Source organism: Carcharodon carcharias, chromosome 12, assembly GCF_017639515.1.
Source record: "Carcharodon carcharias isolate sCarCar2 chromosome 12, sCarCar2.pri, whole genome shotgun sequence".
NCBI classification, from domain to species: domain Eukaryota; kingdom Metazoa; phylum Chordata; class Chondrichthyes; order Lamniformes; family Lamnidae; genus Carcharodon; species Carcharodon carcharias.
Genome location: NC_054478.1, coordinates 57,826,329 through 57,848,097, shown reverse-complemented (window position 1 = coordinate 57,848,097; position 21,769 = coordinate 57,826,329). Strand labels below are relative to the sequence as shown.

The 21,769-nt window shown below is 44.3% G+C and overlaps 1 protein-coding gene across 1 annotated transcript in view; it reads right to left on the bottom strand.

Annotated features, from left to right (window-relative positions):
- lrp2a (low density lipoprotein receptor-related protein 2a) overlaps nucleotides 1–21,769 on the bottom strand; it is a 387,109-nt gene that overhangs the window by 237,673 nt on the left and 127,667 nt on the right. The window contains exons 9-13 of the mRNA XM_041200238.1: nucleotides 15,625–15,741; nucleotides 12,932–13,078; nucleotides 8,377–8,493; nucleotides 7,546–7,674; nucleotides 437–606 (exon numbers count right to left, since the gene is read on the bottom strand). Coding sequence (XP_041056172.1) covers nucleotides 437–606; nucleotides 7,546–7,674; nucleotides 8,377–8,493; nucleotides 12,932–13,078; nucleotides 15,625–15,741 — 680 coding nt within the window. The remainder of the gene's footprint in view (nucleotides 1–436; nucleotides 607–7,545; nucleotides 7,675–8,376; nucleotides 8,494–12,931; nucleotides 13,079–15,624; nucleotides 15,742–21,769) is intronic.

The following is a 21,769-nucleotide window of genomic DNA, read 5'->3' as shown; positions in this document are numbered from 1 at the left end:
TCCACTGATCGCTAATTGTTGCTTTGACCACTTGTTCACCAAAAGGAGGTGCTCTGAAGAGTTCATCTTCCTACACTATGGCTGAGAATTTAACAAGTGGGGAAAGGCAGAAAGGTGAGTAAGGGGTTGGGTTGGCTGTAAGGGTGGCCTTATTCAGCTGCCCTTATTCAGATTTGAAATTTTCAGTGCTTTGCAATTATCCATAAGAATTCACCATAACCTGCATAATTTACACGTGAAACAATGCAGTTCATTTGGAATATAGAAAATTTAATCTTGAAAGTATTACCAGATTAACAACAGGTTATCGGCAGTAAAATACCTTTGGGAAATCAGAACTTAGAAACACAATACGCATGGTGTTAAAGGGCTTTCAACACAAGTTCATCTTTCGCAGGTTATTGATTCAGCACTTAGTTTTGGGAACCTTGCCTACCTTATTCTGAATGGTATCTGTCCAAAAGATCATGCCAAGATAGTAGTGGAAATCCACACCAACAGCATTGCCACGATTAGGAGACTGCACAAGAATCCGTACATTCCTTCTATGAATATCACCAATCAGCAAATCACGACCATTTGAGAAGATAATGGATGGAATTCCAGCTGAAAGCCAGGTAATAATTTTACACTGTGTCCAAAAAATATTTTCAACTATCTTAATCCAAATTTTAGAAATGCCTGTTTACCTTTTTGCAGCTATAACATAGATGATGCAATGTGTCCTTTTAGAAAAGTATCTACCTAACTGTGTGCAGACTTAATAATAGTTCAATGGAAAATACCCTAAAAAAGTGATGTTATTCTTGAAATTAGTGCTGTGTTTATTCATTTGAAGGGGTTGGTTAAGTTCAATGCACACAGTTTCCAAGCATTTTATAACTCAATTCTCTTTTCCCACATTTCCATTTTCGGTTGTGTTTTTACAGCTAATCAAATAATATCAGAGGCTCCAAGAGTGGCATTTCCATAAATGTAGTCTGTTAAAATTTTGTATTGTAGCTCTCCTCACATAAACTCACCATTTCTTAATAATCATTTGCAGGGCAGTGTGGAGACAGGAGCACTGAGCTTGGGCTGAAGAAGAGGGCAGAGCCTGGAGTCCTGAATGTGGGTTGAAAAGGGGGCAGAGTCAGGGGCACTGAGTGCAGGCTTAAGAAGGGGTGGAGCCAGCAGTCGTGAGTGTGGGCTGAAGAAAAGGGTGGAGTTTGGAGCCCTGAGTGTGCTGAAGGATGGATGGAGCCAGGAACCCTGAGTATGGGCTGAAGAAGGGATGGAGCCAGGAGCTCTGAATGTGGCCTGAAGAAGGTGTGGAGCCAGGAACCCTGAGTGTGGGCTGAAGGGGGTGGAGCCAGGAGCCCTGAGTGTGGGCAGAAGGGGGTGGAGCCAGGAGCCCTGAGTGTAAGCTGAGGAAGGGGGCAGAGCCAGAAGACATGAGCATTGGCTTAAGAAGGGGGCCGAGCCAGAAGCTACGCAGAAGGGAGGAAGAAAGAGTAGCAGCAGGCAGAAGTAGCTGGAGCCCTCAAATGGTAAGCTGCAGTACGGTAGAGCAAGGGCCACAAATAGAACAGTCAAAGCCTCTGATGGAGTCAAAGAACTGATGAGGGGGATTGGAGCAGGCATACAGCTGCTAGAGGCCAAGGCAGACCACCTAGACAGCACCCCTGAGTATAAGAAGTCCAAGGTGTGAAAGATACCCTCTGTGATCTGGAGGGCAAGGTAATCTGGCTCACACCATGAGGGAAATAACCATCACTTCTGCTGGACACAAGGCATCCCCGTTCTTACTGCTCTATAAGCAATTCTGCTGCCTAGCTGATTCAAGTCCAGGTGTTGAGCTCTCGACAGTTTTCTGGTGCAGATGCAGCGTTGGGCCATGGTTGTCCATTGTAAACAGTTCACTTCTGTGAGTCAAGCTTTTTCATGAATATACATAAAGGTTTGAAGTTGATGGAATAATGGATCACTGTTTGGGGACTTCTGCGCATTCCATGTGCTTAAATCCTGTGTTACAAAATAACTGGAATGTTACTGTTATGGTTTACATAATTCTTTTAAATTTAAATTTTCCACTTCCGTATCCAATGTTGCACCAAGTCAGGTACAGAATAAAGATGGCTAGTTTCCCTCATAAGCTTGGGTTATAGATTATACTCATGTAGCCATCAAGACATGACAAGATGAACCAGCAACTTTTGGCAACAGGAAAGATATTCACTTTATAATGTTCAGCTGGTTTGTGATCGCTGCAAGATGAAAATGTAATTTTTCAGTGCCAAGCTTGCCAGTGGTTAGTCAGATGACAGACTGGAGGAGATTGAAGTTACCTAGAAATTGTGTGTGGTCTACTAATCTGTCCAAGGTAGAGCACATGTTGGAATCAGAATCTTAATGGCATCTGTTTCAGCTTCCATCAAAGCTGCAAAGACTAGTGGGATTCCTTTTTTTATTGAGGGTTTGGATACAGCGTTCCTGGATTTGGCTGCATTCCCATGATAGACTGCAAATTGATGATGCCATACAAGAATACATCACATAATCAAAAAAGATAAAATGCTGGAAATACTCAGCAGATCTGGCAGCATATGATAGAGAGAAATGGAGAAATGGAATTACCAGACTGAATTTGATTTGCACGGTGCAGGTCTCAACAACAGACCCAGAGGCAGGTGCCGGCACCACACGCAAGTGCGGCCAACTGACTGCAATTAATGGGAGCTGTCCAATTGACAGTCTGGAGGTGCGGGGCCTTTCCAAAGCTGTCACTGTTGCAATATGTCTTTAAGGGATAGCAGAATGACACCACTAGAAGGGAAATGTGTCATGTGATCCAGTCTTGGTTTCACTTTTGTTTTTCAGCAGAGCGCGCGCGCACACACACACACACACACAGCTCTGCTCCTGATGTCTTCAAGCTGTTTACCTTTGCATAAATGTTCTCATGTGCCTAGTCTAAATAAATGAACCCACAACGTGTTTACTCAATCCCTTAAGAGTGATTGGTGCCTGTATCATTATAACAACACAACGGTCAAGGGGGCAAGCAACGAGGTGGGGATCTTGGTGTCACCTACTGAAAGAATGATACTGGTGCCATCATTAAAGATTTGCCAGGCCTGTATGCAGCACTGCTTTGTTCATCAGGATCACTGCAGCAGCAGTGCTGAAGACCCATTTATTCCTCCACACTTGTGTCAGTATTAAAGACCCCTGAACCCCCAAAGGCTCAACAAAGGACTCAAGGAGCAGGCCAGGAGGGAATACACTGGGTTTCCCCATGATTCAGCAATGTTTCCCTACAGCTCCTCCTCCAGGCTGCATCAGAAAGGCAGGAGTTACTCTCCCCAGGGGTCAGCAAAAAGAAACCTTCCCAACTGACCAAGCAGGCCTGGATGGAGATTGCAGAGGAGATCAGTAACCATGGGGTCTTCCCCATGTCCTGGGTGCAATGCCACAAACAGTTCAATTACTTCCTCTGCTCCACCAGGATGAGTCCGGCATATTGCTCAGCTCATTGGGGCTTGCAATTGGCAACATGGGGCAGATCACCACATGGGGAGTGACCAACCAGGTGCTGGCAGTGGGGGTCGAGCGCCAATACCAGCTGTCTGAGCATCCATGGCCGCATCTGGGTGACAGTCAGGCATTTGTTTACCCTCTCCATGTGCCTTGAGAGCAGGCATCTGGACTAAGCATCCAGAAGCCTCCGTCACGAGCCAGAGGGATGTCAGCAGCATACGTCTTGTGTTAGTCTTTGTGTGGAGACTAACAGTGTTCCTCCTTCCATTTGCAGCAGGATCAGGTCCACGAAAGCAACAAGGGAGCCAAGACATTTGTTCGTTGATGCCTGCAGAGGAGGAGTCCCTCAAACTGTAAGAGTGCAGAGTGGCCAGACGATTGCGGAACTGGAGTAGTGAGCAAAGAGAGTTAGCAGGCTTCCAGCTCATGGGTCCATTACTGGACATATCGAGGTCCACAACAGGACACGTGGGAAGAGGAGATCTGAAACTCTAAATCCTAACTATTCGTATTTTCTCATGCAGGTCCCGGCACTCCAGATAGACAGACGGCTGCTGAGACGGCAGGCCTGCAGCCCACCTCCGAGGAGTAGGGACCCTCAGAGAGTGCAGTGTTGATGATGTTGGCATAGTGGTAATATCACTTGTAATCCAGAGATCCAGGCTAATGCTCTGGGGACACAAGTTCAAATCCCACCTTGGCAGCTGGTGTAATTGAAATTCAAGAAATAAATCTAGAATATTAAGCTAGCCTCAGTAGTGGTAACCATGACAAATATCATTAATTGTTGTAAAAACACATCTGCTCCACCAAAGTCCTTTAGGGAAGGAAATCTGTCATCCTCATCCAGTCTGCCTGCATGTGACTCCAGACCCACAGCAAAGTGATTGCCTCTTAACTGGCCTCTGAAATGGCCACTCAGTTCAAGAGCAATTAGGGATGGGTAACAAATGCTGGCCTTGCCACCGATGCACACTTCCCATGAAAGAATAAAGGAAAAAAACATAACTCCCCCTCACCCTCCAGCAGTGCAGTTACTCTCACATTGGTGGGCATGCGCTCACGTGTACGCTCAAGGTTACAAGTTGATGGTCACATCACAGACATGCCCACGCATGTGCATGGCTGCGAATAGCCTCTTGCAGCTGTGCAAAATGTTCCCCTCCCTGTTGCTCCAATCTGTGTGGCAGACACCAGAGGACCGTCATCACCCTGGGACTCAGCATGAACCTGGCCTAACACATCCTCAGCTTTCACAGCCTCCGGCAGCTGCGTGGGCATGGACAACAGTTCCTCAGCTCGCCTGCCTGTGACCCCAGCACCTCCCATGATCAAAGCATCAGAGGATGCTCCCACACCTGTGTGGTTGTCCTTCAGCATACCAGAGCTCTCCAGCTCTCAGCCTGCCAAAATCATCTCAGACTATGCGGCAGCCTGATCTGCAGTCTGCCTTCACTCCAGCTGCAAAAACAGGGGTCGCACCTCATAGAAGTACTCATAATCGTGTTAAGAAGAATGCCCAGGTACACTAGGGCCTCATGGGTATTTAGACTTGGCACATGCTATGGCTTGATAGTGTAGTCTCAATAAATGATAGTCACATTTTGTGATGTTGGTCTTTTATGGAGTTAATGCTGCCTTCTCAGATGTCACGTATATCCTTGCCCCTCAATAGACAGTCGGTGTCAGGGCAGGCCGAAATTGGTCATCGTCTCAGATGTGTCAGTGTGTGTGGTGCAGCTGGGCGCTAGGCAATGTTGAATGATATGAATGAAGTGATGTCATGCCAAAGTGGGGTTGAGTTTTTATTAGACAGGCATTGAAAGGGCATCGTGGTTTCAGGAAGTGGGCATGAATGAGATGGTCCCAAGTTTCCTTTGTGTGTCTCTCAATGTCCCTTGACTTTGTTGAGGGTTCGTCAGCAGCATCAGTAGCCTTGTCTTAAGTGGGTAACCCTTGTCTGTGAGGATCCATCCCTGAAGGAGCACAGGGTGCTGGAAAAACTGTGGCACCTGGGAGTGCCAAAGTACATTGGTCACATGACTGCTTTCGAGAAACCAGACACACATCGACAGGATGCTCTTTTGATGGTTGCAGACCAGTTAAACGCTGATTGAGTGAAGTCCCTTCCTGCGAATGAAGGTTGCTGGCTAGTCCAAGGGAGCTTTGATGGCCATGTGGATGCAATCAATGACACATTGCACATGGGGGAATCCAACAATGACCCAAAGCTGATGGCTCTCTCTGCCTTGCTGTCAGGATGGCTCTGGCAGTGCACATATTCACCAGTCCTCTTGAACAAGGCATTGGTGACCTCCTTGATGCAGTGATGAGCCACACATGCCGCAGTGGATCCCTGGAAAGAGCTGGAAGCATAAAAGTTCAGACCCACGATGATCTTCAGGCCACAGGCATTGGGTCCACAGTCCACCGAGGCCCATGGATCACAGGTCATCCTGCAACATTGTGCACAGGTCAGCCTCCCTTGGCAGTGTGTGGTCTTCATCAACACTGTCCCAACGACATCTGCAGTAATTTAGATGAGTCCAGAATACTCTGGCTCTTGGCACAGCCACCTGCTGCTGGTCCCCTATGCACCCTTCTACGTCTTGCTCAGCCAGAGGATGGCACTCTTGCTGCTCCTATGCTGCTGCAGTGGTTTTTCTGGTGCCTGGTCTTCCCTCCCTCTGCATTACTGCTCCTCCACACAGGAGTTCAGGAAGGTTGGCTGTATGAGTCCCGTGGCAGTTGGTCTCTCCTTTTTTCATGTGCTGCCCTTGGAGGCACTCCACCCTACCCTTGTCACTTCCCTTTGATCCAGGGGCAATGACCCGCTGTGCAGCCTGCTGAGAGGCCATAAACACCATCTGTTTCCTCAACTCCTCTGAGCCTAACCAAGAATCCTGCCCATCAGCTCCTTTCTTGCAACAAAGTGAAGGTCAACCGAAGCCAGTTCTAATCTGGCTCACTTTCATAGGCTTAAGTTAGCTTTAAGCGGTATGGGATCCAATGACCTATGATCCACATTCACTGCTCATTTAATTCAAACCCTGCTCTCAATCACATTCAGCAGCATTTAGATGCAAGTTAGTTACCTGCACAACTTCCTGCCAGGTCCTAGTGGTAATGCCGCCTTGCCGGTTTCCAACACTGGTCGAATGTGAAACTGACATCACAATGTCAGGAGTCCGCTCGACCTCCTGATTCTACAGTGCCCCTCATGGCCTTGCAACCCAGCCCCTGAGGACCACATTAAATTCCACCCAAAATTTCAGGTCAATGACCTTTCAATGAATGTCAACTCAATTTTTCTCTCCACAGATGCTGTCAGGCCTGCTGAGTATTTCTATCACTTTCTGCTTTCATTCCAAAATACCAGCATCCGCAGTATTTTGTTTTCGTAATACATCATATAAGCTGGAAGTGAGTCCTTCATGCTTTCTGCATGGTAGACTTTTCAATAGCATGTGTAATTGCTTGTGTGGCACAATTTTCTTTTCAGCTTTTTATTATGATATTGACCAGCTGGACATCAAAGTGTCAAACTGAAGTATCCAAGGCTTTCTGCAGGACTGGCTTTAATATTGGTTAATAGAATAAGGTGAGACTTATGGAGCATTTTGTCCGTTAATTCCAGAGATTTGAATAGTTAATCTACACTGTCATTCCAGTACAGTCCTGAACGAGTGCTACTGTTAGAGAGGTCACTTTTTGGGCAATACATTAACTCAGTCTCGGACTAAAACAATCTCAAGGCACCATTCAATAAACAGCAAGATAGTTCTCCTGATGGAGAATCACTTATCCCTCAACCAATAACACTAAAGCTGACTACCTAGGCATTTACATCTGTGCTGTTTGAGTGGTCTAGCTATGTTCAAATGCTGTGGTTTTCTATACTACAACAATTCAAAAGAATTTAATTGGTTGTGAAAGACGCTAAATAAAAGCAAGTTTATTTGTTTGTTCTAATTGACACATAAAGGGCCAAATAAGAGAATAAATAAGCTGATGCTGAAAACTTACATGAGGCATTTGCACGACAGTGCTTGTGGTGCTGTAGGACATAACCCTGTACACAGGAACATGCATGACTTCCAGTTCGGTCTTCACACAGCTGATCACAAGTTCCCCACATATTACATTCATTAAAGTCTAAATCAAAAAAGAACAGAGAAGGAATGAATTTTTACAAATTTTCTTTGCCCATTTTGGTTCACTCCCATCACAACTGCAGTGAGAGTTTGACAGGAGGACCATGAATTAGGCCAGGACCTAGATCACTGAGCTCTGGTCGCCCCAGCAGAGATTTCCGCAACACCTTGCCACTCCAAACAAGGAGAGAGATGTAACAGAGACTATGCCAGGGAGGAGATTCCCAGGTTGGGAGTTTCTTTGGACCTGTCCTGGGAAAAGAGCAAAGGACAGAATGCTAAGTGACTGCCAGCTTAACAGACCAAAACAAGGAAAATCCAGTCATGTGTTGTACCTGGATCTCGCAAAAATGTAAAAAAAACCACTTTGCTTTCTTTAGCCAACTATAAATGATAAGCCATGTAGCACTTCTTCAGCACCACCTCATATCCATCTAGCTGTACCACATTTTTCAATTTGTGAGCCACAAAATATGCTCTATGTTAGGTGGACACTCCAGTTCATGCAATTAAAGTATTCAATTCCTGATTCTGCAGGATCAGCATTAAGAATCTCTGCCATTGATATCAGATGGTCAGCCCATAGGTTTTCAAAACCTATATGTTTAAAAGCATTTAACTATTCTTGCATTCCAGCATATACAATACCATCAACATCAGACAGAACTATAAAAAAAACTCCTGATATACTTGCAACACTCACCAGTACAGGAACGACTATCAGTGTGCACTACAAATCCTGGTGGGCAATAGCAGACTCCACCTGATGGGGAAGCGTGGCAGCGATATTCACAGCTTAAAGAGGCACAGTTGATTACACCTAAAAGAAAAGAATTACGTGATATGACTTAGGAGTGACTTTGAACAACAACATACAAGCACTTTGGTAACATTACAATCAACTGGTTTGATTTCCTTATCTCTTCAAACAAAATTTTAGAAGTTAAAATCCATGATCTTGCATTTATTTTGTAAACTGAACTTCTCTTTACACTTGTTGCAAATGTTGAACTTTACAAGGCAGTTATATTTTAAAATACCTCCTTTAATTTAAGGTGAAGCAGAATATTCTGGATAGGGAAGATGGTGATCATACTAAACTTCTATCTGGAGACAGGACCATGTGACCTAGTTGTCATGGAGATATAAATCTAAATTGAAACCTACTGAAAATCAAGTGACAGTTTTCACACCTTGACATGGAAAGAAGCAGGGGGAAGTGAGCATACTGGAAAGTTGGAAGGAACTTGGGGACTTAATCTTTAATGCTACGTAGCTGTCAGAACTGCAGAATAAAGTGAAAACTTTTCAAAAGGCTTATTTAGGTTGCATTAGTTAGTTAATGTGAAATGTGCCTTTTTTCTTTAGTTTGGTGTATTATTTTCCTATTAAGTAATGTATGGTCTATGTTGATTTTGGTTTGTTACAGTAAACATCTTAAAACATGAAATCTTGTCCTTCAGTTCTTTTTGGGAAATGCTGGGAAATTCAACTCTTTTTTAAAAGTTATCAGTTTCTACAGGGATCATAACACATGGGTGACTCCTTTTTTTTGTCCTGACAGAGACGGAACATTACTTTCCACAAGGTTTCTAATGAAATAACAATTACTATCGAGAAGATGATACCACATATAAAATGTGCCAATCTGAGAGCCAACTTTGAACAATGGATTTATTCTGTACCTCACTGATTTAATACTAAAATGATGGGCAGAATATCTTTGGCAGAGATTTTTCAGACATTAGGCAATCTGTATTAAAATCATTTTCTATCCAATTTCCTTCCCTCCCCTTTTCTCTTGCAGGCACTTACTAGAATATAGTTCCACAGGCAGCAGTTACACTACAGTACCTCACCCAGTGATCATTCTTCAAAGGTGAGTGAATATTGGCAGGCTATCTGATTGTGGAGGGCAGCACAACCAAAACCAATAATGTTTTCACTGGCAGTCTAGGAGTAGCCACTGTACAGCAATTAAAAGCAGAAGCTCCATGGGATTTTCCCTCCCGAACCCAGAACACTGCAGTTAATTTTAGCTTCTACCACTATTCCAGCTGTAGTGTAGATGTAGTGTACTTAGATTTCCAAAAGGCATTTGAAAAGATGCCGCATAGCTGCACAAGAGCTCATGGTTTTGGGGATGATATATTTGAGAGAGATGTAACATCTTTATATCCACGAGTGATATATTTGGGGGAGATGTAACATCTTTATATCTATGAGGTGTTTCCTAAGCAGTTTGAGTCAGAGATGATAACTTCTCATACAAGTGGGGAATGTCTGTCATGTAAACCTGGCCTTTTCTAAAGCCATCATTAGGAACATTTTATGAATTTAATTGCTTTATGGCCTTTAGAAGGTTTTTAGTGCCAAGCTATCTGAGAATTTCCATGGCCAAAAGTTTGGGCGATGACTTGATTTAGCCCATTTCTCAGAATTCAGTTCCACTACAGTCATTATTTTGTGTGGACAACTTTTATGCCAAACTCTATTTTAGACAGATTTAACGCAATTCCTCTTTGAGTTTTGTAATCATCTTTCGGACAATTTACAGGGTATAGATCCTATAACTCAAAGATAAAATCTCTGTCCAGTTTGTGTTGAGGCAGCTAATAACAGCTGGAGCAGTCACATCTCCCCATTTTCATGAAAAAAATCTTTTTAAAAAATGCAAGGTTGATAGAGAAAATAACTTAAAATTATAGACACAGGGTCCGCCATACCAGAGGTAAAGCCATACCCTACTGGCTCAATGATGGGCACAGGACTCCATGCTTAATAGATTTACACTGGGTGGAACAAGATCCCATAGCATATGTCAATCTGGTTGAATGTGTGGAGATCCCTTTGAAATGAAGATATAACAATGGGAGGTTCTGGACCTTCCAGGTGGATCAGTAGTAATAATTAGAATAAAAAACTATGAACACATCTGTAGTCAGTAGAGTAGCAAGGGCAGGAGCTCTTTGTCTTTATCAAATAACCACTTGGGCAGTGATCTGATGGATTGGATCACCTGTGCATTGTAGAACCCACCTAATATGCATTCTATTAAACTCTGAGGAAAGAATGTCAAATAGGCTCTCCAAAGGTTTAGCATTTAACTTGACTATAACAGAAAATTATAGTTATTTTCCAGTCTTAGTCAGTGTTAAACAGGTTCACTGTTGGAAGCAGCTGCAGTTTGTTAGTTAACTAGTTTGCACTAGTTCCCTGGCAATCAGTGGCTGACTCAGCTCCCTGGAATCTAATCTAATATAAATATATATGGTTTAGCTGAATCACGAACTAAGTCACACAAAGGTAGCAGCAGCTGGAGGCTGAATGCAGCGAAACTATGTGCATAAATCTGGGAATTTAGTGCCAGGAAGTGCTGTTCTGGCTTCCACAAAAAAGGGGCAGTTCAAGAGACGGAGTTGGAGATAGCAAGACCTGAGATATGAAGCCTGGAGGCATTAATTAGCTGTGCTGGCAGGTGATTGGTGAGTTTTAAGTTTTTTCCTCCTCTAAACTGGAGCAGTAGTTTAAACTGGTACTGGGAAGATATAACTATTATATTAAATTTATAGCATAACTAGTTAAACCAATCATTGAGTGATATTCTAAACTTGAAAACTAATTAGTTAAATAAAAACAAAATAAAGATGTCTGGGATGGCGATGTATGCAGCTGCGGAACGTGGTGAGCCTATCAGCAAGAAATGCAGGAGAGAAATGGCCTGTGATTTGAAGGGCAGCTCCTTGCAGAATCTTTCATTGAATTTACCCATAGTTTGAACAGTGGCTCCGTGAACCTGATACAGAGACTTGGCGGGTGAGATTGGGCTCGCAGGCCAAAGGCTGGATACATCTTCCTTTGGAAAAATGCTCAAATCCATTATTAAGCAGGTGGTAGCAGGGCATTATACAATCAGGCAGAGTCAACGTGGCTCTATGAAAGGGAAATCATGTTTGACAATTTTTTTATAGTTGTTGGGAGATGTAACAAACTGGGTAGATAAAAGGGACCCAGTAGATGTAGGGTATTTGAATTTCCAAAAGGCATTTGAAAAGATGCCACTTAACTGCACAAGAGCTCATGCTTTTGAGGGTGACATATTAGCATGGATAGAGGATTGGTGAACTAACAGGAAACAAAGTGTCATAAATGGGTCATTTTCAGGATGGCAAACTAACTAGTGGAGTGCCACAGGGATCAGTACTGGGGTTTCAACTATTTACAATCTATATTAATGACTTGAATGAAGGGACAGTCTGTATTGTAGCCAAATTTGCTGATAATACAAAGATAGGAAGGAAAGTACATTATGAGGAGGATACAAAGAGTCTGCAAAGGTTAAGTGAGTGTGCAAAAATTTGGCAGATGTAGTATAAAATGGGAAAATGTGAAGCTGTTCACTTTGGCAACAAGAATAAAACAGAATATTACTTAAGTAGAGAACAACTGCAAAATGCTGCAGTACAGAGGGATCTGGGTGTCCTTGTACATGAATCAGAAAATGTCAGCATGCAGGTACAGCCAGTAATTAGAAAGGCAAACGGGATGTTGTCCTTTATTGGAAGGCGAGTGGAGTATAAAAGAAAATCTTGCTACAACTGTACAGGATATTGGTGAGACTGCATGTGTAGTTTTGGTCTCCTTACTTGAGGAAGGATATATTTGCATTGGAGACAGTTCAGAGAAGGTTCACCAGGCTGATTCCTGGGATGAAGGGGTTGTCTTATGAGAAAAGGTTGAACAGGTTGGGCCTTTACTCACTGCAGTTTAGAAGAATGAGAGGTGATCTTACGGAAACATATAAGATTCTGAGGGGGCTTGACAGGGTAGATGCTGAGAGGATGTTTCCTCTTGTTGGGGAATCTAAAACCAGGGGACACTGTTTAAGAATATGGGGTCTCCTATTTAAGATAGGGAGGAGGAATTTCTTCTCTCTGAGGGTCATTAGTCTTTAAATTTCTCTTCCACAGAGAGCACTGGTGGCTGGGTCATTGAATATTTTCAGGGCTGAATTAAACAAATTATTGATTGACAAGAAGTCAAGGGCTATGAGGGGCAGGCAGAAAAGTGGAGTTAAGGTCACAATCAGATTAGCATGTTCTTATTAAAAAGTGGAGTAGGCTCAGTGGGCCAAATGGCTTCCTCCTGCTCCTATTTCTAATGATCTTATGATAATTATATTATGGGCAGTTTGTTCCATCAGACCACTGTCCAGATGGTAAAGCCAAAAGTTTCCCCCATGTCTTCAGACTACTCACTGCAGTTGCTGCCTGATGTGGTGTTTGTTTCATCTTCACCAAAGGAACAATCCTGGACCTGATTGCATAGTTTGTCGACAGGGATACAGCGTCGGGAACTCGGACAAGTCCATTCTCCTGATGAGCAGTCTTCCTGTTCCCTCCTTTCTGGTCAGAAAATGTAAACAGAAATATATTTTTAAAGTCTGTAGGAGCACAGCATGAAATATGCATTGGTTTAAGCAAATCTTTGAATCATCTGAAAATGTATTATGTACATTAGGCAGAGCCTGAAAAATAAAACTCAAATGCTGCAAAAACAATGATATTATCATTGTATATCTCCAAATGGGAAATATAGGAATATATGAATCCATTCATTGGGCAAATATACAAACAATTTTCAAATCATTTGCTTCATAAATTGTCAGTTCAATCGGTTGAAATTGCAAAGTTCCTGAATTATGACCTTCCATCATGGCCCTTTCTTATCACAAGCCATCAAAATATCGCCTTTGGGAATAAGGTCAAGGAATCCCGAAGTCAGGAATTCTCATGTCCCAATTGGAACTCAGTAGACAGATTCACTTTGTCACACCAGATGAGCTTGACTGGTCCCTGTGGAAATCGGGTCAACCTGGGGTTCCGGGAAGGATTGGGGTTGGAGTTTGAGATGAGCCCTAAACCATTGGCAAGGGATGAAGTAGCCCTTTGTGATAGACCCACTCTAGCACCCAGATGCCCCCTGGATGGGGAACCAGCACCATGTCCTGGCTTCCCACCTACTGCCAGTATTGCAAAATCTTTGAATCTTTGGTGAAGGAAGTGTTGGACATGTGCCTGCTCCTGTAGTCCCAATATCCTACACTAATGAATTTCAGCAGGATTAGTGGTACCGTTCTACAATAAGGGTAATGCTGGGATAACTTCCACCATCACATTCACACAATTCTTTCAGGCTAATCTATCCATACATTATTGAAAAAAGACAGGTGATTTTGAAGCTTTTCCCTGTACATAGTTCCCTAGTGCATTCTACATAGCAATGCCTTGACCAATCAGATTTGACTTGCCAACCAATCAGCACCCTTTTCTCATGCAGTATAAATTGTTGTTCCCTTAGAAATTTGGCATTTTTGTATTTGTCCTGATGAGTGCAAAATGAAAAACTTCAATAACACTTCTTTTTTCAGCAATACTTAAGTTCTGTACTACCAAGCAACTGTCCATATATCATTAGAAACCTTATATTTGTCCGCACATCCAGTCTGTATCATTTCAGATTTTTACCACATATTTTATCACAGCTTTTTCCCATTATAAGTTCCTAAGGCTACATTCATAATAGGTTTTGTTCTATTAAACTTGCCATCATGTTATTATTTAAATTGGTCCCTTTGTGACTTGGTGCTTGGACTATAAACATACCCAATGAGTGTCTCTCTGGAGGTTTTATGTGCCTTAGTTCGTCATCTATTGGTCAATTTTCATCCCAACTTTTAGGTTCTTTTGCATTATACTTCAGCTACTTCTCTAATCTCCCACCAAAATAGGCAAGTAATCCCAGAGTTAAACCCAATCAGGCCCTTGTTCTGCTAATAACACATTCTGCTTTCTTACCTTTATGCCATTATCAGCACCTCCTTTAGCCCTTACCACTAACAGTAACACTCCCTTTGCCTATTCATCCATAACATCTTTGTCACACTCTCTTTAGCCCCCACCTAACGCTGGCCTTCTATTCAGCTTCACCTGCTCCACCCCTTAAACAGTATAAATTTCATCACATTTCTACTTCTCTTTAGCTCTGAAGAAAGGTCATAAAAACTCGAAACATTAACTCTGTTTCTCTCTCCACAGATGCTCAGACCTGCTGAGTTTTTTCCAGCATTTTCTGTTTTTATTTCAGATTTCCAGCATCCACAGTATATTGCTTTTAACATGTTATCACTCCACTCTTTCCCCTCTCTGCAGGCACCCACTTACATCTCTATATAAGCAGCCAAACACTCACAATTATCCTCATCTGTGTGCCATTTTGCACCCATGCCTCACAGTCACACTCTAGAAATGTTGGTCCTTCTATCCTTTCCTCTCAACCCATTTCTCATGCGCATAATTCTCTGCTTTCTCTTCTGCAGAGGAGAGCACAGAACTCCAGGGAGAGACAGAGAACCCTGAGGGCACGGGGAACCTCCAGCAAAAGCCATCTTGTCTGCTATTGGCTGTGTGGGCTGTTGACCCGGTGGGAAGGAGGTCTTGGTCTAGGAGGCTACAGATGTCAGCAAAGACCTGCTGTGAAAGCTTGGGCTTCCTGAGGCACTGGCACTCACGCATATCGAAAGAAGCTAACCTTTTGCTCGTAGACCCTATGTTGGAGGTGTCATTTCCTTCGAGCTCTCTGTGTCCATCCCCTCAAATCCAGAAGTGGGTGGGATCATGTTGGATTGCCAATCCAATGTCACTTTTCAGGATTTAACCCCAATCCCGAGCCCGCCTTCCTTATAATACTTTTCATAAACTCCATGGGAACAACCATGATGCAGTCAACCAAGCGATTGAAAGATAATTCGTTGTGCTGGCACTATGAAAATTTTTCAATCTATAATTCAAGATTGCAAGCATGATTGTTAACTTCTATAATCCTCATTCAGCAGTTTACTAATCTCACTCATTTAAACTTTTATATACTCACTGACTGCCCACATTCTTACCACATCCTCTTTCATCAGCATTATCTCCACAGTCATCATCTCCATCACAAAGCCAATTCTGATGAATGCAATGGCCGCTGGGGCAGGTAAAATAACTTCCTGTACAGGCTGGATAAACTGTAAAATGAAGAAAGTATCATCATTTAATCATTAGAAGTTATTATATCTCAAATGTTGCTTCAGAGTATTAGAATGTATTTTTAGATCAAAACAGAATTTGATGAACATTACACTCATGTTTGGATTTTGCCCATCTAAAAATAACCTTTACCCAATATGTTTGGCCCATAAATTTGTGCCCCAATTCAAAATCAATTACTCAATTGACCTACAAATTTGCACTTGCATAGACTGATTTATATTTTTCCATTCATAAAAAAATGACTCAGAATCAGTGAGTACTGAAAAGATGTTGACATATATTGTAACACCAGTTACTGCATCTTTCAGCTGGAATTGATGGTCCTTCCTTCCCTTCCTCTCAGCCCATTTCTCATGAGCATTATTCTCTGCTTTCTCTCCCGCAGAGGAGAGCACAGAACTCCAGGGAGAGACAGAGAACCCGGATGGGCACAGGAAACCTCCAGCAAGAGCCATCTTGTCTGCTATTGGCAATGTATGGGCTGTTGGCCCAGTGGGAAGGAGGTCTTGGTCTATGAGGCTACAGATGTCAGCAATGAGAGAGTTTCACTCCAGCTTGCTCCCATATATTTCTTCATAATTGGTTATGGAGCATCAGATGCCTGTCATATACCTTTTCCTTTGCTAGGGATTGTGAGTATATTCAATCTCAGAAAAAATAATCTTAAATGAGATTTTAGTACACATGGAGCCACAAATTAAAATTGCCCCCAAGTTGAGGCTAATTGCCAATCTTTTTTTATTCACTGTTGGGATGTGGGCATCATTGGCTAGGCCAGCATTTATTATCCACTACTCATTGTCTTTGAGAAGATGGTGGCGAGCTGTCTTCTTGAATTGCTACAGCTGTGCAGCATAAGTACACAACAATGCTGTCAAGACTTTGATCCAACAACAATGAGGGAACAACATTATATTTCCAAGTAAGAATAGTGTGTGACTTGGAGGGGAATTTGTTCCCATGCACCTGCTGCCCTTGTCCTTCTAGTTAGTAGTGGTCCTGGGTTTGGAAGGTGCTGTTGAGGGAAGTTTGACGAGTTACTGAGATGCATCTTGTGGATGACATACACTGCTGCCACTGTGCGGCAGTGGTGGAGGGAGTGAATGCTTAAGGCACTGGATAAGGTGCCAATAAAACGAGCGGCTCTGACACAACAATTGGAGTAAAAGCAGATTGTGAGAAGGACATGAAGGGGCTGCAAAGGGATTTAGATAGGTTAAGTGAGTGGGTAAAGGTTTGACAGATGGGTCTGAATTTTACCCTTGGTGGGCAGACGTGATCAGTGGGCCCGTATCCGCTTAGGAAAACGTTCGCCACCTGGGATCGGTCCCCAGCTGCGATTTCATGCTGGGTGGCCAACCAAGGCCCGCCCAGCATGAAACGCATCTTCCCAATGGTCAGGAAGAGGCGGGGGGAAGGTGGGGGCCGTCGGCCGCCAGGTCCAATAGCGGCCCAGCGGCCGGTTTAAAAATGGCACAGGCAGCTCCTTGAAGGCTGCCATGGAAGAATATATCTTCTTCACTGTGAAGACTGAATTTAGGGCATCAAGTGCAGCTGGAGACGTCAGGTGGGAGGGCAGGTCGGGTGGGCACTCAGCCCCTTGGTTTTCAAATGAGTGCCCCATGGTCGTCCTGGAGGAGGTGGCTGCTACAAGGGACACCCTTGTTCCCAGAGATGAAAGGAGGAAGCCACTGCACCTAACAAAAAGAGCTTGGGAGGAGGTGGCAGTGCTGGTCAGCAGCCACGATGTTGTGCAGCACACATGGGTGCAGTGTCGCAAAAGGTTTAATGACCTCCTGCACTCAGGAATGGTGAGTACTGTGTTGGCATGGATCAGTGTGTTGAAGTGTTAAGGTCTGGCTGTTCCCCCTGCACCGTGGAGCTCAGGAGTGTTAGAGCCTGAGTGCCAACTGTCAATGATGCCAGAGCTGGCCACGGGGGTGAGCCCCAGCTGTTTTGACTGAATGCCTTGTAGTTCGAGGGCCACAAACCGGATGTGCCCTGCAAGGTGTTCCTCAGGTGGGCTTGGCCAGGCTGCAATGGCACTGCCGGTACAAAGTGGACTAATCCATGCTTCTCTGCTCTTTCAGGAGAAGGCAGCCCATAACAACATTGAAAGGTTGCAGATGGGTGGAGGCTCCCCAAACCTCCTAATCCTATCCAGATTCAAGCAGGACACATTGGAGCTGGAGCTCCAAGGTCAACCGCCCACAGAAAGGCTGGGGTGTCAGATGAAGGTAAGAATGCAGAGCATAGAGGTGAGAGTTTCGGATGGTGCAAACATTCTTGTGTAGTTTTATCATTGGGAGCCTCAAAACTGGATTCCCCATTGATCATTGAAAGATGATGGCACCATGATGCAGATTTCCATTGTCTCACCTGAGTGCCTGGCATGCACAGTGACAGTGTGATGACTTAAACTAATGATATGTTGTTCTCACTTGGATTCACCAGCACGCACTCAATCACAGGACCCCGAGGAGCCACCCCTGATGGCAGAGGACCACCAAACTTAACATGCACCTGCGTCACACCTGCTCTCTGAAGCTGGCACCAGCGCAGATACTAGCACCTTGGTGGGCTTTAGATCCTCGGCTAGAATGTCAGAACACAGCGGTGAGGGTACTTCACACTCACTTGAGGAGCAGGCGGAGGCAGAGTGTGCCCAGGGCACCGGCAGTCGGAGGACAGCTAGAGATCAGGACGATGCTCAGTTGATGATGAGCCTCTGGAGTCATTCATTAGGCAGCAGATGCTGCATGTCCAGCGAGATGTGCAGGAGGATCTGGCAGAGATCCATGAGGGTCTGTGTGCCATGGTCTCCATAATTGAGGAGTCCATGCGGAGCATGAGTGCTGCGTTGACCCTCATGGCCGAGCACACTGCCTCCTCCATTGAGAGAGTGGCGACTCTCATGGAGAGGCAGCTCCAGGAACAGAATCAGGGGTTCGTGGGTTTGCACTCACTGCAGACCCTCACACAGGCACTGACCTCAGCTGCTCAATGACATTGTGGGAGATGGATGAGGCACCCAGTATCCCAGCTGGGTGCCCGTCCATCAATAGCGAGCAGGGAAGTCCAGAGCGACCTCACATTGGTGCACAAGCTGCTTGTCATCTCTGTGGGCTTCTCTCAGGGTGCTCTAGATGATGCAGCAGCTCCTCCGCCCCTCTTCCAGTGACCGTGGCATCTGATGAGGCTGCGATGACTGGGGAAATGCCAGTCGTGACACTGGCCACTCCCTCTCAGGTGGGGCCAGCACTGGCCAGAGGACGACCGCCAAGATCATCAAGTGCCCTTGTGCAATAGGTACGAGGTTCTTGCACCCAGTGTGGACGAGGGCACAGACTGCAGGGAGAATGAGTGAACAGACCACAGCACTGTGGTACAGAGTGCCATTCAAGTGGGGAGGGAAAAGAGAAATGTAGGGGAATAGTATAGTTAGGGGAATAGATACTGTTCTCTTCAGCGAAGACAGGGAGCTGCAAAGGCTGTGTTGCCTACCCGGCGCCAAGGTTAAGGGCATCTCTTCTGGGCTGGAGAAGAACTTGAAGTGGGAGGGGGAGGATCCAGTTGTCATGGTCCACATGGGTACCAATGACATAGGTAGGACTAGGAAAGAGGTTCTGCTGAGGGATTACGAGCAGCTCAGGGCTAATTTAAAAAGCAGAAGCACAAAGGTAATAATCTCTGGATTACCACCTAAGCCATGTGTAAATTGGCATTGGGTAAATAAGATTAGAGAAATGAATGCGTGGCTCAAAGGCTGGTGTGGGAATAATGAGTTCTGACTCATGGGGCACTGGCAACAGTACTGGGGAGAGAGAGGGCTGTTCCATTAGGACGGGCTTCATTTGAACCATGCTGGGACCAGTGTCCTGGCGAATTGTATAACTAAGGTTGTAGATAGGACTTTAAACTAATTAGTGGGGGGTAGGGTTCAGTGGAAGGGAAGTTTAAAAAATCAAGAAGAAACAAGAGAGCAGAGGCACAGAGTAGTGAGGAGGTGAACAATAATGAAAGTGTGACAGGAAGGGGCAGAAAATATAAACAGAAGAATGCAGCAGAAATTAGAGCCAGAATGAATAATAATGGTAAAAAGTCAAAGCTTAAGGCTCTTTATCTGAATACACACAGAATTTGTAACAAGATAGATGAGTTGACGGCACTCCAAGTTCCTCTCCAGCCCAGAAGAATGTCCTTAACCTTGGCACCAGGTAGGCAACACAGCCTTCGGAACTCCCTGTCTTTGCTGCATAGAACAGTATCTATTCCTCTAATTATGCTATTCCCTATTACTACTACATTTCTCTTTTCTCCCCCCACCCCCCCGCCCCCCGCCACTTGAATGGCGATCTGTACTACAGTGCTGTGGTCAGTGTGCTCATCCTCCCTGCAGTCCTCGTACCTATTGCACAAGGGCACTTGATGACCTTGGGGATCATCCTCTGGCCAGTGGAGCCTGTGCTGGCCCCACCTGAGAGGGAGCGGCCAGTGCCATGGCTGGCATCTCCCCAGTCATCGCAGCCTCATCAGATGCCACGATCACTGGCATAGGGGCAGAGGAGCTGCTGCCATCATCCAGAAATGACGTGATAGCTATTGCAGAGACATGGTTGCAGGGTGACCAAGACTGGGAACTCAATATTCAAAGGTATTCGATGTTCCGGAAAAATAGGCAAAAAGGAAAAGGAGGTGGGGTAGCTTTGTTCATAAAGAAAGGTACCAGTGCGGTGATGAGTAGTGATATAGGTGCAATAGATCATGATGGGTTATCAGTTTGGGTGGAAATAAGGAATAGCAAGGGAAAGGAGACCCAGGAGGGAGTCGCCTATAGGCCCCCGAAGAGTTGCCTCACTGTAAGACAAAGTATAAATCTTGAAATTATGGAGGTGTGTAAGAAGGGCACTACAATTGTCAAGGGTGATTTTAATCTGCATAGTAACTGGACAATTCACATTGGCAGGGGTAAAATGGAAGACAAATTTGTACTCATCAAGAATTTTTTCTTAGAGCAATACGTTGCAGAATCTACCTGGGAATAGGCCATTTTAGATCTAGTAATGTGTAATGAGATAGGATTAATAAGAGATCTTGTTGTTAAGGATCCTCTAGTGGGTAGGATCACAACATGGTAGAATTTCAAATTCAGTTTGAGGACAAGCAACTCGGGTCTCAAACCAATGTCCTCAACTTAAAGAAGGGCACATATAGAGGTATGAAGAAAGAGTGTCTAAAGCGGGCTGGGAAAATAGACTAAAGGGAAGGTCAGTGGATGAGCAGTGCAGACATTTAAGTAGATATTTCATAAAGTTCAGCAAGAACTTATCCCGGTTAAAAAGAAGGACTTGATGAAAAGGATGAACCTCCCATGGTTAACAAAGGCGGTCAAGGAGAGTATCCAATCAAAAACTAAGGCATACAAAGCTGTGAAAACTAGTGGCAGGTCAGAGGGTTGGGAACTTTTTTAGGAACCCAGCAGCAGATGACTAAAAAGCTAATTAAGAGGGATAAAATTGATAATGAAAGTAACTTGGCAAGAAATATAAAAAAACAGCAAGAGCTTCTATGGGGGTATATAAAAAGGAGAGTAGCTAAAGTGAGCATGGGACCCTTGAAGGATGTGATTGGAGAATTGATAATGGGGAACAGGGAAATGGCAGATAATTTAAACCAATATTTTGTATTGGTCTTCATGGTGGAAGACACCAAAATCATCTCAAAGATGTCGGATAAGCTAGAAGCTAATGGAAGGAAAGATCTTGTAACAATCTCTATCACGAAGGACAAATCATTTGACAAACTAATGGGACTAAAAGCAGACAAATTGCTAGGACCTGATGGCCAGCATCCAAGGGTTTGAAAGAAAGTGGCTGCAGAGATAGTGGAGGCATTAGTCGAAATATTCCAGAACTCTCTGGGTTCTGGGAGTGTCCCAGTGGATTGGAAAACCACTAAATTGATGCGCCTGTTCAAGAAAGGGGGGAGACAAAAAGCAGAAAA